The 14564-nt window shown below is 44.3% G+C and overlaps 1 protein-coding gene across 10 annotated transcripts in view; it reads right to left on the bottom strand.

Moving 5' to 3' along the window:
* Positions 1-14564, bottom strand: part of CALN1 (calneuron 1) — a 664605-nt gene that overhangs the window by 177006 nt on the left and 473035 nt on the right. The window contains exon 6 of one of the 10 annotated variants that reach the window (XM_074034848.1): positions 8520-8744. The exons of 8 other annotated variants lie outside the window; for them this stretch is intronic. In XM_074034848.1, coding sequence (XP_073890949.1) covers positions 8685-8744 — 60 coding nt within the window. In that variant the 3' untranslated portion in view covers positions 8520-8684. Of the gene's footprint in view, positions 1-8519; positions 8745-14564 lie in introns of those variants that run through there. One more of the 10 variants, XM_074034853.1, reaches the window with a different exon arrangement.

Consider the following 14564-nt stretch of genomic DNA (forward strand, 5'->3'; position numbering starts at 1 on the left):
TGTTTCCCCCTCTGCCTCTCTCATTCACGGCCAGTGCCTGAAACCTGCTGGGCACACAGTAGGCTCTTAGTAAATATCAGTTTAATTACTCAGTCAAAAGATGACAGCCGTAGCTGTCTCTAGGGCACAACATCTTTTTCTTTTTGTATGGCATAAGGGATTTTGATCAAAGAGCTCTCTAGCACCATGTAGTCTCCAGAAAACACTCTCAGTAAAGAAATGCTTTTACTTCCACTAAAGAATAACAGAAACGGCTGGGCGCGTGGCTTATGCCTGTAATTCCAGCACTTTGGGAGGCTGAGGCAGCTGCATCACCTGAGGTCAGGAGTTCAAGACCACCCTGGCCAACACGGTGAACCCCGTCTCTACTAAAAATACAAAAATTAGCTGGGCATGATGGTGCGTGCCTGTAATCCCAGCTACTTGGGAGGCTGAGGCAAGAGAATCGCTTGAACCCAGGAGGCGGAGGTTGCAGTGAGCCGAGATCATGACCTGCACTCCAGCCTGGGCGACAGAGCAATATTCCATCTCCAAAAAAAAAGAAAAAAAAAAGAACACAAATAACAGAAACACGTTTTTCCAGCTTCTGCAAGAACTCAGTGAGGAGTCTGGTCTGTTATAGCATCTCTAAATATACTCTTTGGATTGGCAGATGTCACACACCCTACTAAAACAAAACTGATCACAGCCAGAGAAGCTGGTATCTGTGGCTCACTGGCTGGTTCCAATTGGCTCGCCCCTCGCCAGGATTTGAAATCAAAGTCTTTGACTTTGAAATGCATGCAAGTGACCTGCAGAATGGTGGATCTTCTTACGTCTTGGGCTTTTTCTGTGCTCTAGTTTGTCAAACTGCTGCCGCCTTTTTTTTTTCTATTCCCCTCCTGGGAGGCAGACCCAACGAATCCATCACTTGCCCAAACCAACAGATGCGGCTGCTGATGGTGGAGGGACACCCAGGCAGGACCACCCCAGGACGTGAGTGAGTCTGCTTTCTGGGACATCTTCAAGAGAAACAGTTGCTAGCTGAAGTATGAAAAATGAAGAGTCTGCCCCAGCAGCTTCCTTCTTGCATCTCTATCAAATCACTGATCTGTTGAATTGGATATGCCACCTGCAACTGCTAAATTGAAGATACCACAGGTCACCCGGCAGGATCTTCCTGAATCATGGAACTTTCTTGCTCAGGGTCCTCCCACTCTTGGCTCCACCCTGACGCCTCAACAGGGGCTCTGTGGCTCCCAGTCATCTCTTCCTTTGCCAAGTGCACCCCCCTCACCTCCTTGCCTGAGGAAGACGTTGGTATTAATATGATAATGACTCTACAGTTGGTCCAGGGAAGGCGTGCATGTCAGCAGAGAAGGAGCTGCTCTGCCACAAGGACTCGGCTCTGGGTGAGGGGAGGGGGCCCATATAGGCTTGTCCTTTGGCCAGGCAGCAATGCTCCCTTTTTGAGGCTAGTGGCAAATGCAAGCTGATTTGATGGGTCCTTCAAACGCTCAATCTCTGCATCACTTCCGTGACCCAAGGAAGCCATGGCTGCATTACTTCCATGACCCAAGAAAGCTAGTGTAGATCACTACACTAGCGATCTCAGCTCATTCCTGGACTACTACAGGTACAGCCGTACAGATGCCCCAGGTGCTGGGCTATTCCCCCTTGCACAATCTGCTAGATTCTTCTTTCTAAAACCAAGTCCCACCATGCTCTTGTCAGCTTGGCCCCTGTAGGATCCCTGCATCCTTCCTGCTTTCACATTCAAAGCTCATCAAGACCTGTCCAGCTTCTTCTAATCCCCAGAAAGTCTTCTTTGATTCCTCTAATGGGAGAAAGTGTCTTCCTCTTTAGCTTGTCATAAATGCCTTTTGCATGGCTTTCGTGACTCAGTCCTCTATAATTTATTTATTTTTTGTAGATAAGGTCTTGCCCTGTCATCCAGGTTAGAGTGTAGTGGTGTGACCATAGCTCACTGCAGCCTCAAACTCCTGGGCTCAAGCAATTCTCCTTCCTCAGCCTCCTGAGTAGCCGGGACTACAGGCATGCACCACTACACCCAGCTGATATTTTTAATTTTTTGCAGGAACGGGGTCTCGTTATGTTGCCCAGGGTGGTCTTGAACTCCTGGCTTCAAGCAAGACTTCCACTTCGGCCTCCCAAGTAGCTGGGACTACAGGCACGAGCCACCGCACCTGCCTCAGTCGTCCACACTTTATAATCTGTTGGTGCCCGTGGCTTCTCTTCTCCATCCTGTTCTTCATCTTAATATTTTCCACATAGCCTTGTTCCCTACACTATTTAAGTAGATGTGATCAACACACACTTGTGTTAAAAGAATTAATTTATCATCTTAAATGACCACTCCAGGCCACTAAAATTGCTGTATCATTGGCAGGATAAAGATATAGTTACCTCTTTTTCTCCTTTATATACTGTCAAAGCTTTGGAGAAAAGTCAATTTCCTGTTTTAATATATATATTCTCTTTCTGGTGTTTTCTGCATTCTAAGGTGCTTTCACGCCTATTACAGCATTTTATCTTCATAATAGCTCTTTTGAGATGTGTGCAAAACTGTTTTGAATGATTGTTGATAAAGTTTCCTGAGAAATAAACATTTACTGAGTGCAATTTATGTGTTAGGCATTGTGCTGGGAGTGGGGACCCAATGGCCGGCAGGGCTTTGCAGAGACTGACAAGTAGAGGATCAATTTCCATGTCATGGGGCAGATCCTCTGATGGGACTGGGCTGATGTTTCTACAGGGGAACATAGGAGGCACCTGACTCCTGGGGGGTGAGGGAGGCAGCTAGGAAATGTTTTCATAGACAGGGAGAGCTAGCCCGGCAAGGTGCGGTTGGTGGTTGGCGATGTGGACAAAAAAACATCATCTCAGTCTCTCAAAGAAAAGAGAACCTGAGAATCTGGCTTACTGGAACAACTGCAGTGAATTCACCATTGCTAGAGAATCAGGGGTAAAGGCTGGGCACGGTGGCCCACGCCTGTAATCCCAGCACTTTGGGAGGCTGAGGCGGGAGGACTGCTTGAGGCTAGGAATTTGAGGCCAATGTGGGCAACACAGCAAGACATCATCTCTATGGAAAATGTAAAAATGGGGCCAGGCGCTATGGCTCATGCCTGTAATCACAGTACTTTGGTAGGCCAAGGGGCCGATCATTTGAGGTCAGGAGTTCAAGACCAGCCTGGCTAACATCTTGAAACCCCATATCTACTAAAAATACAAAAAAATTGGCTGGTTGTGGTGACACATACCTGTACTCCCAGCTGCTAGGGAGGCTGAGGCAGGAGAATCATTTGAACCAGGGAGACAGAGGTTGCAGTGAGCCAAGATCGTGCCACTGCACTCCAGCCTAGGCAATAGAGTGAGACTCCATCTCAAAAACATAAAATTTAAAAAAAATTAAAAAATAAAAATAAAAATTAGCTGGGCATAGTGGTATGCATCTGTAGTCCCAGCTTCTCAGGAGGCTGAGGCAGGAGGATCGCATGAGCCTGGGAGGCCATGGCTGCAGTGAGCTGTGATCATGCCACTGTACTCCAGCTTGGGTGACAGAATAAGACCCTGTCTCAGACATTAAAAAGAAGATATGGATTGAGAATTGACTGTTGGATTTAGCAACATGGTGGTCATCAGTGACCTCCACTAGAGCTGTTTTATTTTATGGAATGGTAAGAATGAAAATCCAGACAGAGTAGATTCAGGAGTCAATGGGAGAAGAGAATTGGCAGCAGTGAGTATAGACTATTATTTGGGGTGTTGATTCAGAGCAGAGAAGAGGAGGGAATGAGGTTTAACTCTTCTTTACAGGGGAACAAAGAGTTTCATTTGATTATTATTATTATTATTATTAATTTTGCCCACATCTTACAAGGCATGCAATGTTGTTTTTTAGGATGAGGGTTGCCTAAGTATGTTTTTATCTGTATTAGTTCCTTCTCATACTGCTAATAAAGATATACCCAATCTAGGTAATTTGTAAAGGAAAGAGGTTTAATGGATTCACAGTCCCGCATGGCTGGGGAGACCCCACAATCGTGGCAGAAAACGAAGGAGAAGTAAAGGCACGTCTTACATGGTGGCAGGCAGGAGAGAGTGAGAGCCAAGTGGAAGGGGAAACCCCTAATAAAACCATCAGATCTCGTGAGATGTATTCACTACTATGAGAACAGTATGGAGGACACTGCCTCCATGATTCAGTGATCTCCCACCAGGTCCCTCCCACAACATGTGGGAATTATGGGAGCTACAATTCAAGATGAGATTTGGGTGGGGACACAGCCAAACTGTATCAGTATTCTAATGGGAATGACACAGTGGAGAGGATGAAAAGCTGATCAACTTTTTACATACATTCCATTATTTAAATCTCAAAATGCTCTTTGAGGTCAACATGACCCCTACTCCATAAGTGAGGACTGCAGGAATCAGTAAATTTAGAGATTCCATACTTAGTCAGTGGCACAGCAGGGGTTCAAATCCAGGTCTGTTGAACCCCAAAATGAGCGCTTTCCCCACTGGTCTAAGTGGAAAATAATACAGAACATGCTGCATTGCTTTCCTTAGATTAAAAAACGAATCAACATAGAGGTAATATAGGGCACAGACCATAAGTTTTGAGCATGCCCTGGCTCAATAAGCCCCTGATGTTCTGGAACTCAGGAGATCCATCCAGGAAGGAGTCAGATTCCAACGTGACCTGACAATGATGCACTTATTTCAGACCAAGCAGATGGACAACCTCCTCGGGGAGGAAAGTCAGAAGTAGAATGTACTCTAGGAGGGCTTGGGGGCTCAAGAGTGAAAAGCTATTCAGTCTGGCACCTGGGTGATACCTGGTGATTTCAGAGCTGGCAGTTTCACTGAAAGTCCCCAACTGAAATAGTATAGACTGGGCCATCTACACATGAATTTTTTTTTTTTTGAGATGGAGTCTCGCTCTGTCACCCAGGCTGGAGAGCGATGGTGCAATCTAGGCTCACTGCAACCTCTGCCTCCCGGGTTCAAGCAATTCTCCTGCCTCAGCCTCCTAAGTAGCTGGGATTACAGGCATGTGCCACCATGTCTGGCTGATTTTTGTATTTTGTATTATATATTTTGTATTTTATATTTGTATTTGTATTTTGTATTATAATTCTGTATTTTTAGTATCATCATGTTGGCCAGGCTGGTCTTGAATTCCTGACCTCAAGCGATCCTCACTCCTCAGCCTCCCAAAGTACTGGGATTATAGGCATGAACCACTGTGCCCAGACAGTTCTGGAATTTTAATAGCAGAAAGGAACTTTCTTTTGTTTCCTTTTGTGATGAGTGGGATGATTGAGGGCACATATATATGCTATAGGGGAGGACTTTGGAGACTGCAGATATGAGTGCCTGGAAATTTTACTATTGGGCATTATTTCAATTTAAAGTATTTTTTTAAAATTATTATTATTTTTGTTTTGATAACTTTTTTTTTTTAAACAGAGGTAGGGTCTTGCTATGTTGCCCAGGCTGATCTCAAACTCCTGGCCCCAAGTTATCCTCTAGCCTCAGCCTCCCAAAGTGCTGGGATTACAGGGGCTCACTGTGTCCAGTCCCAATTTAAAGTTTTGATTATATGTAGCAGTGTAGGTACACAGCAAGCCAGGAACATTTATATTTTATTTTATTATTTTATTTTATTTTTTGAGACAGAGTCTTACTCTGTCACCCAAGTTGGAGTGCAGTGGCACGATCTCAGTTCACTGCAATCTCTGCCTCCCAGCTTCAAGTGATTCTCCTGCCTCAGCCTCCTGAGAATCTGGAATTACAGGCACCCACCATCATGCCTGGCTAATTTTTGTATTTTTAGTGGGGGGAGGTTTTACCATGTTGGCCAGGCTGGTCAAACTCAAGACCTCAGGTGATCCACCCACCTTGGCCTCCCAAAGTGCTGGGATTACAGGTGTGAGCCACTGCACCCGGCCCTATACTTTATTTTTTTTTGATAGTCAATCCCTGCATCTCCGTTCCTGGGAGCTTTATGAATTGGTGGGGAGGTGGTGAGTAGCTTTGAAATTAATCATCTTGTTTCTATCTCAACCGAAGACATGGTCTGGACGCCAAAGTAATCAAGCAGCCACTCTTAGCTTTGATGGACTTTCATTTTCTTTCACTTTCATTTTCTGTGAAAGAATTTTGATTTACTTCTTTCAGAAAGATTGATAGGAGGTGGGTGGGACTGTGACTTTTTAATTCATGGTTAAATCTAATATTTTTCTTGACTGTAAGAATTTATCATTAATGATGCTGGAAAGACAAAAACATGGTGAAATCAGATACAAAAGCCTAAAAAGGAAAATAAAGAGGTTTAAAAAATAAAACAAAGACATTCTTTTTTGTAGTAAAAAACTCAGGGATGAAATATTTCACCCTGCAAAAAATCAAACCCCAAAAAAGACACCACTCTCAAACCTTGACACTGTTTCTCTTCCCCATTATGATCTGTCGCCTGTACTGATCACTGCAAACCTAAAATGCCTTCCTCAACTTATAAATGGCAAACCTCTTAAGGAAATTCAGTTCTCAGACAGATTAATGCAGTTTTCTGGTGAGTTAGACAGAAATGAAGTGAGTTGATTCTCTGGATTTTTTGTTGCGTTTTGTTTTTGAAGAAGGAGAAGAAACTAGGAGTGTTCTCATTTTAAGACTGAAAAATTTAGGCTGGGTGCTGCGGCTCACACCTCGCACTAAGAAAGTGCAAGTTTCTGCCAGGTGCAGTGGCTCACGCCTCTAATCCCAGCACTTTGGGAGGCCAAAGCAGGCAGATCACCTGAGGTCAGGAGTTCAAGACCAACCTGGCCAACATGATGAAACCCCATCTCTACTAAAAGCACAAAAATTAGCAGGGCGTGGTGGCACGCACCTGTAATTCCAGCTACTTGGGAGGCTGAGGCAGGAGAATCTCTTGAACCTGGGAGGCAGAGATTGCAGTGAGCCCAGATTGTGTGCCATTGCACCAGCCTGGGTGATAAGAGTGAAATTCCATCAAAAAAAAGAAAAAAAGAAAAAAAAGTGCAGTAATTACCAATCTCTTACATGATATATTCCATCATGGTGAAGTCTGAGATTTTAATGACTCCATCATCTTAATAGCATACATTGTACCCAATAGGTAGTTTTTCAAATCTCACCTCCCTCCCAACCTCTCCCTTTATGGAGTCCCCAGTATCTACTGTTCCCCTGTTTGTCAGGTTTCTTGCCCTGTTCTCATACTGGTCTTGTTAAAATGAGCTTATTATTAGTTTGATCCATTATCCAACTCAAGAGACTCTTGGCTTCCTCCAGTTCCCTATCTTCATTGTAGAGACACAACAGACAACTCAGGGAGGCCCCTTTGTGTAGTCTTCCTATCTGTCAAAGACCTTATTGGTCCTTGACAAAGCACCAACAGACTACCAAGTTTGCCCAGGCACATGTGGTGTATACAGTTCCGGGAGAAGGGGAAGCCCATTGTCTTTTCCTCAAAAGGACTTGCCCCTCCACCCATCTTAGGAAAGTTTTCCAAATATATAAAAATAACGAAGTCTGGATTCTCCAATCCTATGCTTGTGATCTCGAAGAAAGAACAGAACACACTTCTGGACAACTTGGCCAATCTTCAGAGCTGATCACAATGGTGCTAACCACATTATGTAGTCTCTTCCATTAGATTTCATGTTAGCTTGTCATTCAACACCAGGCAGAAAGGCAGCTCCTCCTGCACCGTGAGACCTGACCCGTCACTGCTACCTTAACAGACGGAGTCTCCCACCCAGCCTCACAATAGACATTGCCCAGAGTTCTTTCCTGACTGACAGATCAGACCCTCAGATCACTTTCCACCACGTTGTCTGACTTCTCCGAGTGGCCTTCCTTATGATGGGAGACCTGGCGTATCATCAGGCTTTCACATGCCTCTACTTTGGGTCACTTGTTAGTCATAAAAGATAGGCATAGGTTGCTCAATTAAAGCAAGAATGTTCTGGAAGCTGTGGTACTATCAGAGGCTAGGAGAGAAAGCAACCTGAATGGCTTGCCCCTCTCCTTTTCATCAGATTGAGTAGCAGCGAAGTGCCTGTCAAGGTAGGCAGTGATTGGTCAGGTCTCATGGTTGGGAGGAACTTCCTTTCTGCCAGGTCTTAAATGACAAGCTAACACGAAATCTAACATCCACATAATGTGGCCAGCACTGTTGGGATCTTTCTGAAGGTTGGACAAGTTGTCCAGAGGCGTGTTCTATTCTTTCTTGGAGATCACAAACATAGGACTGGAGAATCCAGACTTTGTTTTTTTTTTATATTTGGAAAACTTTCCTAAGATGGGTGGAGAGTCCTTCTGGGGAAAGGAAAATGGGTTTCCCCTTCTCCTAGGAACATCTACCAAACGACTATGCTCCTTTCCCGGAGGACAGAGCATGGGGGTATACCAGTTCTCCTGAGGAGTTTTAACATGATATAGATAGAAGAGACTTGGAGTTTAGGACATCTCTACATATTCCAGGGTTTTGACTTTTTACCTTTCCAGCTTTTTTTTTTTTTTAAGTGGGGGAAGGGTATGTGTGGTGAATACTTTCAGCAAAGGTGAGAGATGACCGTCACCCACTCCCAACTCCATCAGCACAAGAGGACCGTGGTCAGACTCCATGGTGCTCATAGGACCAGAATCCATTTCTAGTTGTAGTCTCTTTCAATTCCTGGGCAAATCAAGTGACGTCTCTTCAGAGTTGTATTCTTTAAAAAAAAAAAATGCATATTTAGGCTGGGTGCAGTGGCTCAGGCCTGTAATCCCAGCACTTTGGGAGGCCGAGGTGGGCAGATCACCTGAGATCAGGAGTTCGAGATCAGCCTGGTCAATGTGGTGAAACCCCGTATCTACTAAAAATACAAAAATTAGCTGGGTGTGGTGGCAGGCGCCTGCAATCCCAGCTACTCGGGAGGCTGAGACAGGAACCCAGGAGACAGAGGTTGCAGTGAGCCAAGATGGCGCCACTGCACTCCAGCCTGGGCAACAGAGAGAGATTCTGTCTAAAAAAAAAAAAAAAGAATAAGATAAAATAAATAATAAAATAAAAGCATATTTAGAGGATACAAATCCAGGTTTCTTATATGTATATACTGCATCATGAACCCAATGTCTGGACAGTCTACATTGCACCCAATAGGAAATTTTTCAAACCTCACCTCCATGCCAGTCTCCCTCTTTATGGAGTCCCCAATATCTATCATTCCCTCTGTACATCCATCCATACCCATTGTTTAGCTCTCATTTATAAGTGAGAACATGCAGTATTTGACTTTCTGTTTCTGAGCTATTTCACTGAGGTTAGTAGCTTCCGCTTCCATCCGTGTTGCTGCAGAAGATATGATTTCATTCTTTTTATGGCTGAGTAGTATTCCATGGCGTCTATGTGCCACATTTTCTCTATCCATTCCTCCATTGATGGATACGTAGGTTGATTCCATATCTTTGCTATTGTGAATAGTGCTGCAACAAACATATCAGTGCAAGTATCTTTTTGATATAATTATTTCTTTTCTGGTAGTGGGACTGCTGGATTGAATGGCAGTTCTAATTTTAGATCTTTGTTAATAGTTATATTCTTCCACTCTACCTCCATGCAGGTGCAAACTCCTACACCATTACCTGGTCGTGATATTAGGACTTTTTATTTTATTCTAATTTAATTTTTTTTTGAGACAGAGTCTCACTCTGTTGCCCAGGTGGGGCACAGTGGCTCAATCTCAGCTCACTGCAACTTCCACCTCCCAGGTTCAAGCGATTCTCGTGCCTCAGCCTCCTGAGTAGCTAGGATCACAGGCTTGTGCCACCACGCCCAGCTTAGTTTTGTATTTTTAGTAGAGATGGGTTTCACCATGTTGCGCAGGCTGGTCTTGACCCTCTTTCCTCAGGTAGATCTGTTCGCCTTGGCCTCCCAAAATGCTGGGATTACAGGTGTGATCCACTGCACCCAGCCTAAGACTTATTATTTTAAATGAATTTCACATAATCAGCAAAGTCACTACTCCTTGTCAGTTACTATTCATTGTCAGTCCAATAAGTAGTATAGATGTGGAATCACTGGACTGACAATGACAATAACACAAAAGGTACCTGAAAGATTACTTCTCATTCATTTATTCACAATGCCAGAAACTGTGCCAGATGCTGGGTATACAACAGTAAACAAGATAGACAAGGAATCAGAAACCGAGCTTACATCCCCACTTCTAAAGACAGATGTTTACATCTTAATAGAAAATTCCCTATCAAATGTATTTATACATAGAACCCAGTTCTGTTTCAATGTTAGCACGTGAGATCTAGCTGATGAAAATATTACCTGTATTTCCCCCTTGGGAGTCAGCCCCATAGACCAGTAATTACCAATCTCTTTTCTGCCATAAAACCCATGACAGATTACGTTCACATGTGTACTGTACTCCCATGGGTACTGTTACATGAAATTTGCAAACTTCTCTCTCTCATTATTAAACAAACAAAAAGGAGTAAGAAAATGTGTGCAGGCAATTATCCATTTGCTGTCTCCACAAGCCACTCCCTGCACCTCTCTGCCCTGGGCCCTTGGAAACTGATCCCTGTAGATTTCATCTCCTAGATAAACTTGCTGCTGGCTTCTGTTTGGGTTAGGCCAATTCAGACAATGGCAAGAAATCCAAGGGCAGCAGAAGAGAGAGGGCAAGGACCTCCTCCCCTGCGTACTTTCTGACAAAACTCTGCTACTCTGGCAGTAGCTATGTCTCTTCAAAGCCCATTTCCCGCTGAGCGGCACCTCTTCCAGCCCTCCTGAGGTTCCAGTAACCCTTTCCCTTCAGCCCTTGGAGTGGGAACATTTTCCAGCTATTGTAGCCTCAGGGAACCCGATCATATCTTGTTTGTTCCTTTCACCTGCCTACCCTATGTCCATCATCTCTTCATTTGTATCTGTGTGTTCCGTTTTCTCATAAAACAAGATGAAAGTGAATGAGAGGAAAGTTACTATAAGAATAACCTGGAGGCCAGGCACAGTAGCTCACACCTACAATCCCAGCATTTTGAGGCCAAAGCAGGAGGATCACTTGAGGCCAGGAGTTTGAGACCGGCCGGAGCCAACATAGCAAGATCCCATCGCTACAAAAAAGTTTTAAAAAATCAGTCACGCATCATAGCATGCACCTGTTGTTCCAGCTACTTGAGAGGCTGAGGCAGGAAGATCACTTGAACCCAGGAGTTTGAGGCTGCAGTGAGCTATGATGGCACCACTGTACTGCAGCCTGGGTGACAGAGCAAGACCCAGCCTCCAAGAAATTAATTAATGTGAGTAGAAGCCAGTTACTTGTAACAAATACCAATACTGAGTCCACGCTGGGAACTGCTGGCAGAAGCCATGCCGTATTGGAGCCCTCTGCATTTGCTACCATTTGAATGGACATTCTGGATTATATAAAGAGTGAATATTTCCCCTGATCTCAACCTTTCACACTGGTGAGCTCAGGGGGCTAGAAACTGTGAGACTGACTAAGAAAATTTCAAATTCCCCTAGAAACCTTTCACTCTCCAATACCTTTTAAAATTCCACTTTGGGTGCTGTGAGGAGAAGATTTCTCTTCCACATCTTTTCTACAAATTGCTGAAAGCTTTAAACCAGTTTTATCTGTAGTATGTCACAGCAATGTGGGTCTTTTTTCCTTCTAGTGCCTGGTCTGCCAGGAATTGCCAGGACAAAAAGAAAAAAGACAAACCCTGGTGAGATGAACAAAGTAACAAGGAAAAATGAAATCAGAAGAGATCAGCAGGATCTCATCAATTCAAAGCTTACTCAAATTCTAGTAACCTTGAAAGATTCAAGTATAATAAATTCTCATATAAGGATCTGAGGTTGGCCTTCAAATACTACAAAGAGGACAGGTTTAAACAAAAGTATCCAAGATTTGAAACTGGTATTTAAGTTTTGGAATCTCAATTACCAGGTAAGCCTGGATAGTTTACCCTTGCTAGTGTCACAAATGAGGGTCACCTGTACTAAACAGTAAGTTCTAAGAAACCGTATTATTATTATTATTTTGAGACAGAGTCTCGCTCTGTCACCCAGGCTGGAGTGCAGTGGCACAATCTCGGCTCACTGCAACCTCTGACTCCCTGGTTCAAGCGATTCTCCTGCCTCAGCCTCCAGAGTAGCTGGGATTACAGGCATGAGCCACCATGCCCAGCTGACTTTTGTATTTTTAGTAGAGACAGGGTTTCACCATGTTGGCCAGGATGGTCTTGATCTCCTGACCTCATGATCCGCTCACCTTGGCCTCCCAAAGTGCTGGGATTACAGGTGTGAGCCACCATGCCCAGCCCACACGGCTAATGTTTGTATTTTTAGTAGAGACGGGGTTTCACCATGTTGGCCAGGCTGGTCTTGAACTCCTGACCTCAAATGATCTGCCCACCTTGGCCTCCCAAAGTACTGGGATTACAGGCATGAGCCAATGTGCCCAGCCTAGGAAACTTTTTCTCTTCTTTTTTTCGTATCCTCTCTCCTTCATCTCCAAATTCCACTTTTTTTCCCCCTTACCCCCTTGGTCACCACTTTATATGTTTTATATGTAATATTGATACATACACTGTAATAATAGATTACACTTATGAGCACTTATTCTGTATTTTAAATGCTACACGTATATTAACTCATCGAACCTGGATAGCAGTGCAATGAGATTATCACCATTTTGCAAATGGGAAAACTGAGGCACAAAAATTAAGTAACTCACCTAACGTAAGAGGTAAATAGTGGGGCTGGGACTAGGACCTATGAAGTTTGGCTGAAGAATTCATGTTCTTATCCCCTCTGATACACTGCCCCCAAAATACGTGTTGTTTTCAACGTCCATGTATTTTAACATAAATGTCTCCTGCTATGACTCTCATTCTGTTTCTTTTTTGACTAAAGAGAACACTATTAAGGTTTATCCACATTACTATGTATGTACGTCTGGATTGTTGCTGAGTATGTCATGTTATACACTTTGGCCTACCCATTCCCCTAGGGATGGACACTGAAATGGGAGTGTTCCCTTATCCCCCCTCGCAGGATGTGCGACAGGGTTGTGGCTCACTTCTTTGGTGCCCTGCTGCTCAGACTCCTAAGGAAGCATGCAGATGGGCAGGTGCAGAGGTCGTGGGGAGTATTTCTGGGCTCCGATCCCATAGCAGTGACTAAGGGTGTGTGTTTGCAGCTCCTGAGGCCTCGGTGGGCATGTGTTACATTGTGCTGCAGATAGCTTGTGTTAATCAGCTCAATTAGACCCTCTGCCTTATCATAAGGACAGAGGGCTTTCTGTATCCTGGGTTCTTGCCCTAGTGTACTGGAAAAAGTGGATCACATGTGGGGCTTGGAGAATGAGTGTCAGGTTTTATTGAGTGGTGGAGATAGCTCTCAGCAAGATCATTAACTCTATTTTTGAAAGAACAACCGGCTGGGCGCAGTGGCTCATGCCGAGATTGCGCCACTGCACTCTAGCCTGGCAATAGGGTGAGATTGAGACTCTGTCTCAAAAAAAAAAAAAAAAAAAAAAAAAAAACCGAAAAAGAACAACCCTTTATTCCATTCCAAAGTATAGATATATTTAACTTATTGAACACTTCATTAAAAATGCATGCCTGTTTCCCTCTGTATAAATAAGTTTGGGCTTTGCAAGAAACGTTAGGAATGAGATGGGCTTTGGGTATGAGTCTTCCAATATTGATCAATGTCATGTTCTATCAGTCCATGAAGAAATCTGCAAGGAATAGATGGTTTCACTGAATTGGGTTGAGCTCAGAATCAGCACCTTAAAAACACTGCCACACTTTGAGTTAGGAGAGACTGTCTTTGAGGATTCAGGGGAAAATAAGAATGTTTTCCGGCTCACGTTTTATTATTTTCTTAATGATTATTATTATTTTTTGAGACGGAGTCTCACTCAGTTGCCCAGGCTGGAGTGCAGTGGGGTGCGATCTCGGTTCACTGCAAGCTCCGCCTTCCAGGTTCACACCATTCTCCTGCCTCAGCCTCCCAAGTAGCTGGGACTACACGTGCCCGCTGCCACGCCCAGATAATATTTTGCATTTTTAGTAGAGACAGGGTTTCACCGTGTTAGCCAGGATGGTCTCGATCTCCTGACCTCGTGATCCGCCTGCCTCAGCCTCCCAAAGTGCTGGGATTACAGGCGTGAGCCACCCCGCCTGACCTATTTTCTTAATTTTTAAGACAGGGTCTCACTCTGTTGCCCAGGCTGGAGTGCAGTGGTGCCACTGTAGCTCACTGTAGCCTCTACCTCTTGTGTTCAAGTCATCCTCCTGTCTTTTCCTTCCAAGTAGCTGAGAACACAGTCACATGCCACCCCACCCAGCTAAATGTTTTATTATTCCTTATAGAAACAGTGTCTCGTTATGTTGCCCAGGCTGGTCTCAAAGTCCTGGGCTCAGGTGATCCTCCTGCCTCAGCCTCTCGAAGTACTAGGATTACAGGTGTGAGCCACCATGCCCAGCCTCACTTTTTAAAAAGTATCCCTTTAATTGTTTAG

Source organism: Macaca fascicularis, chromosome 3 (assembly GCF_037993035.2).
Source record: "Macaca fascicularis isolate 582-1 chromosome 3, T2T-MFA8v1.1".
NCBI lineage: Eukaryota > Metazoa > Chordata > Mammalia > Primates > Cercopithecidae > Macaca > Macaca fascicularis.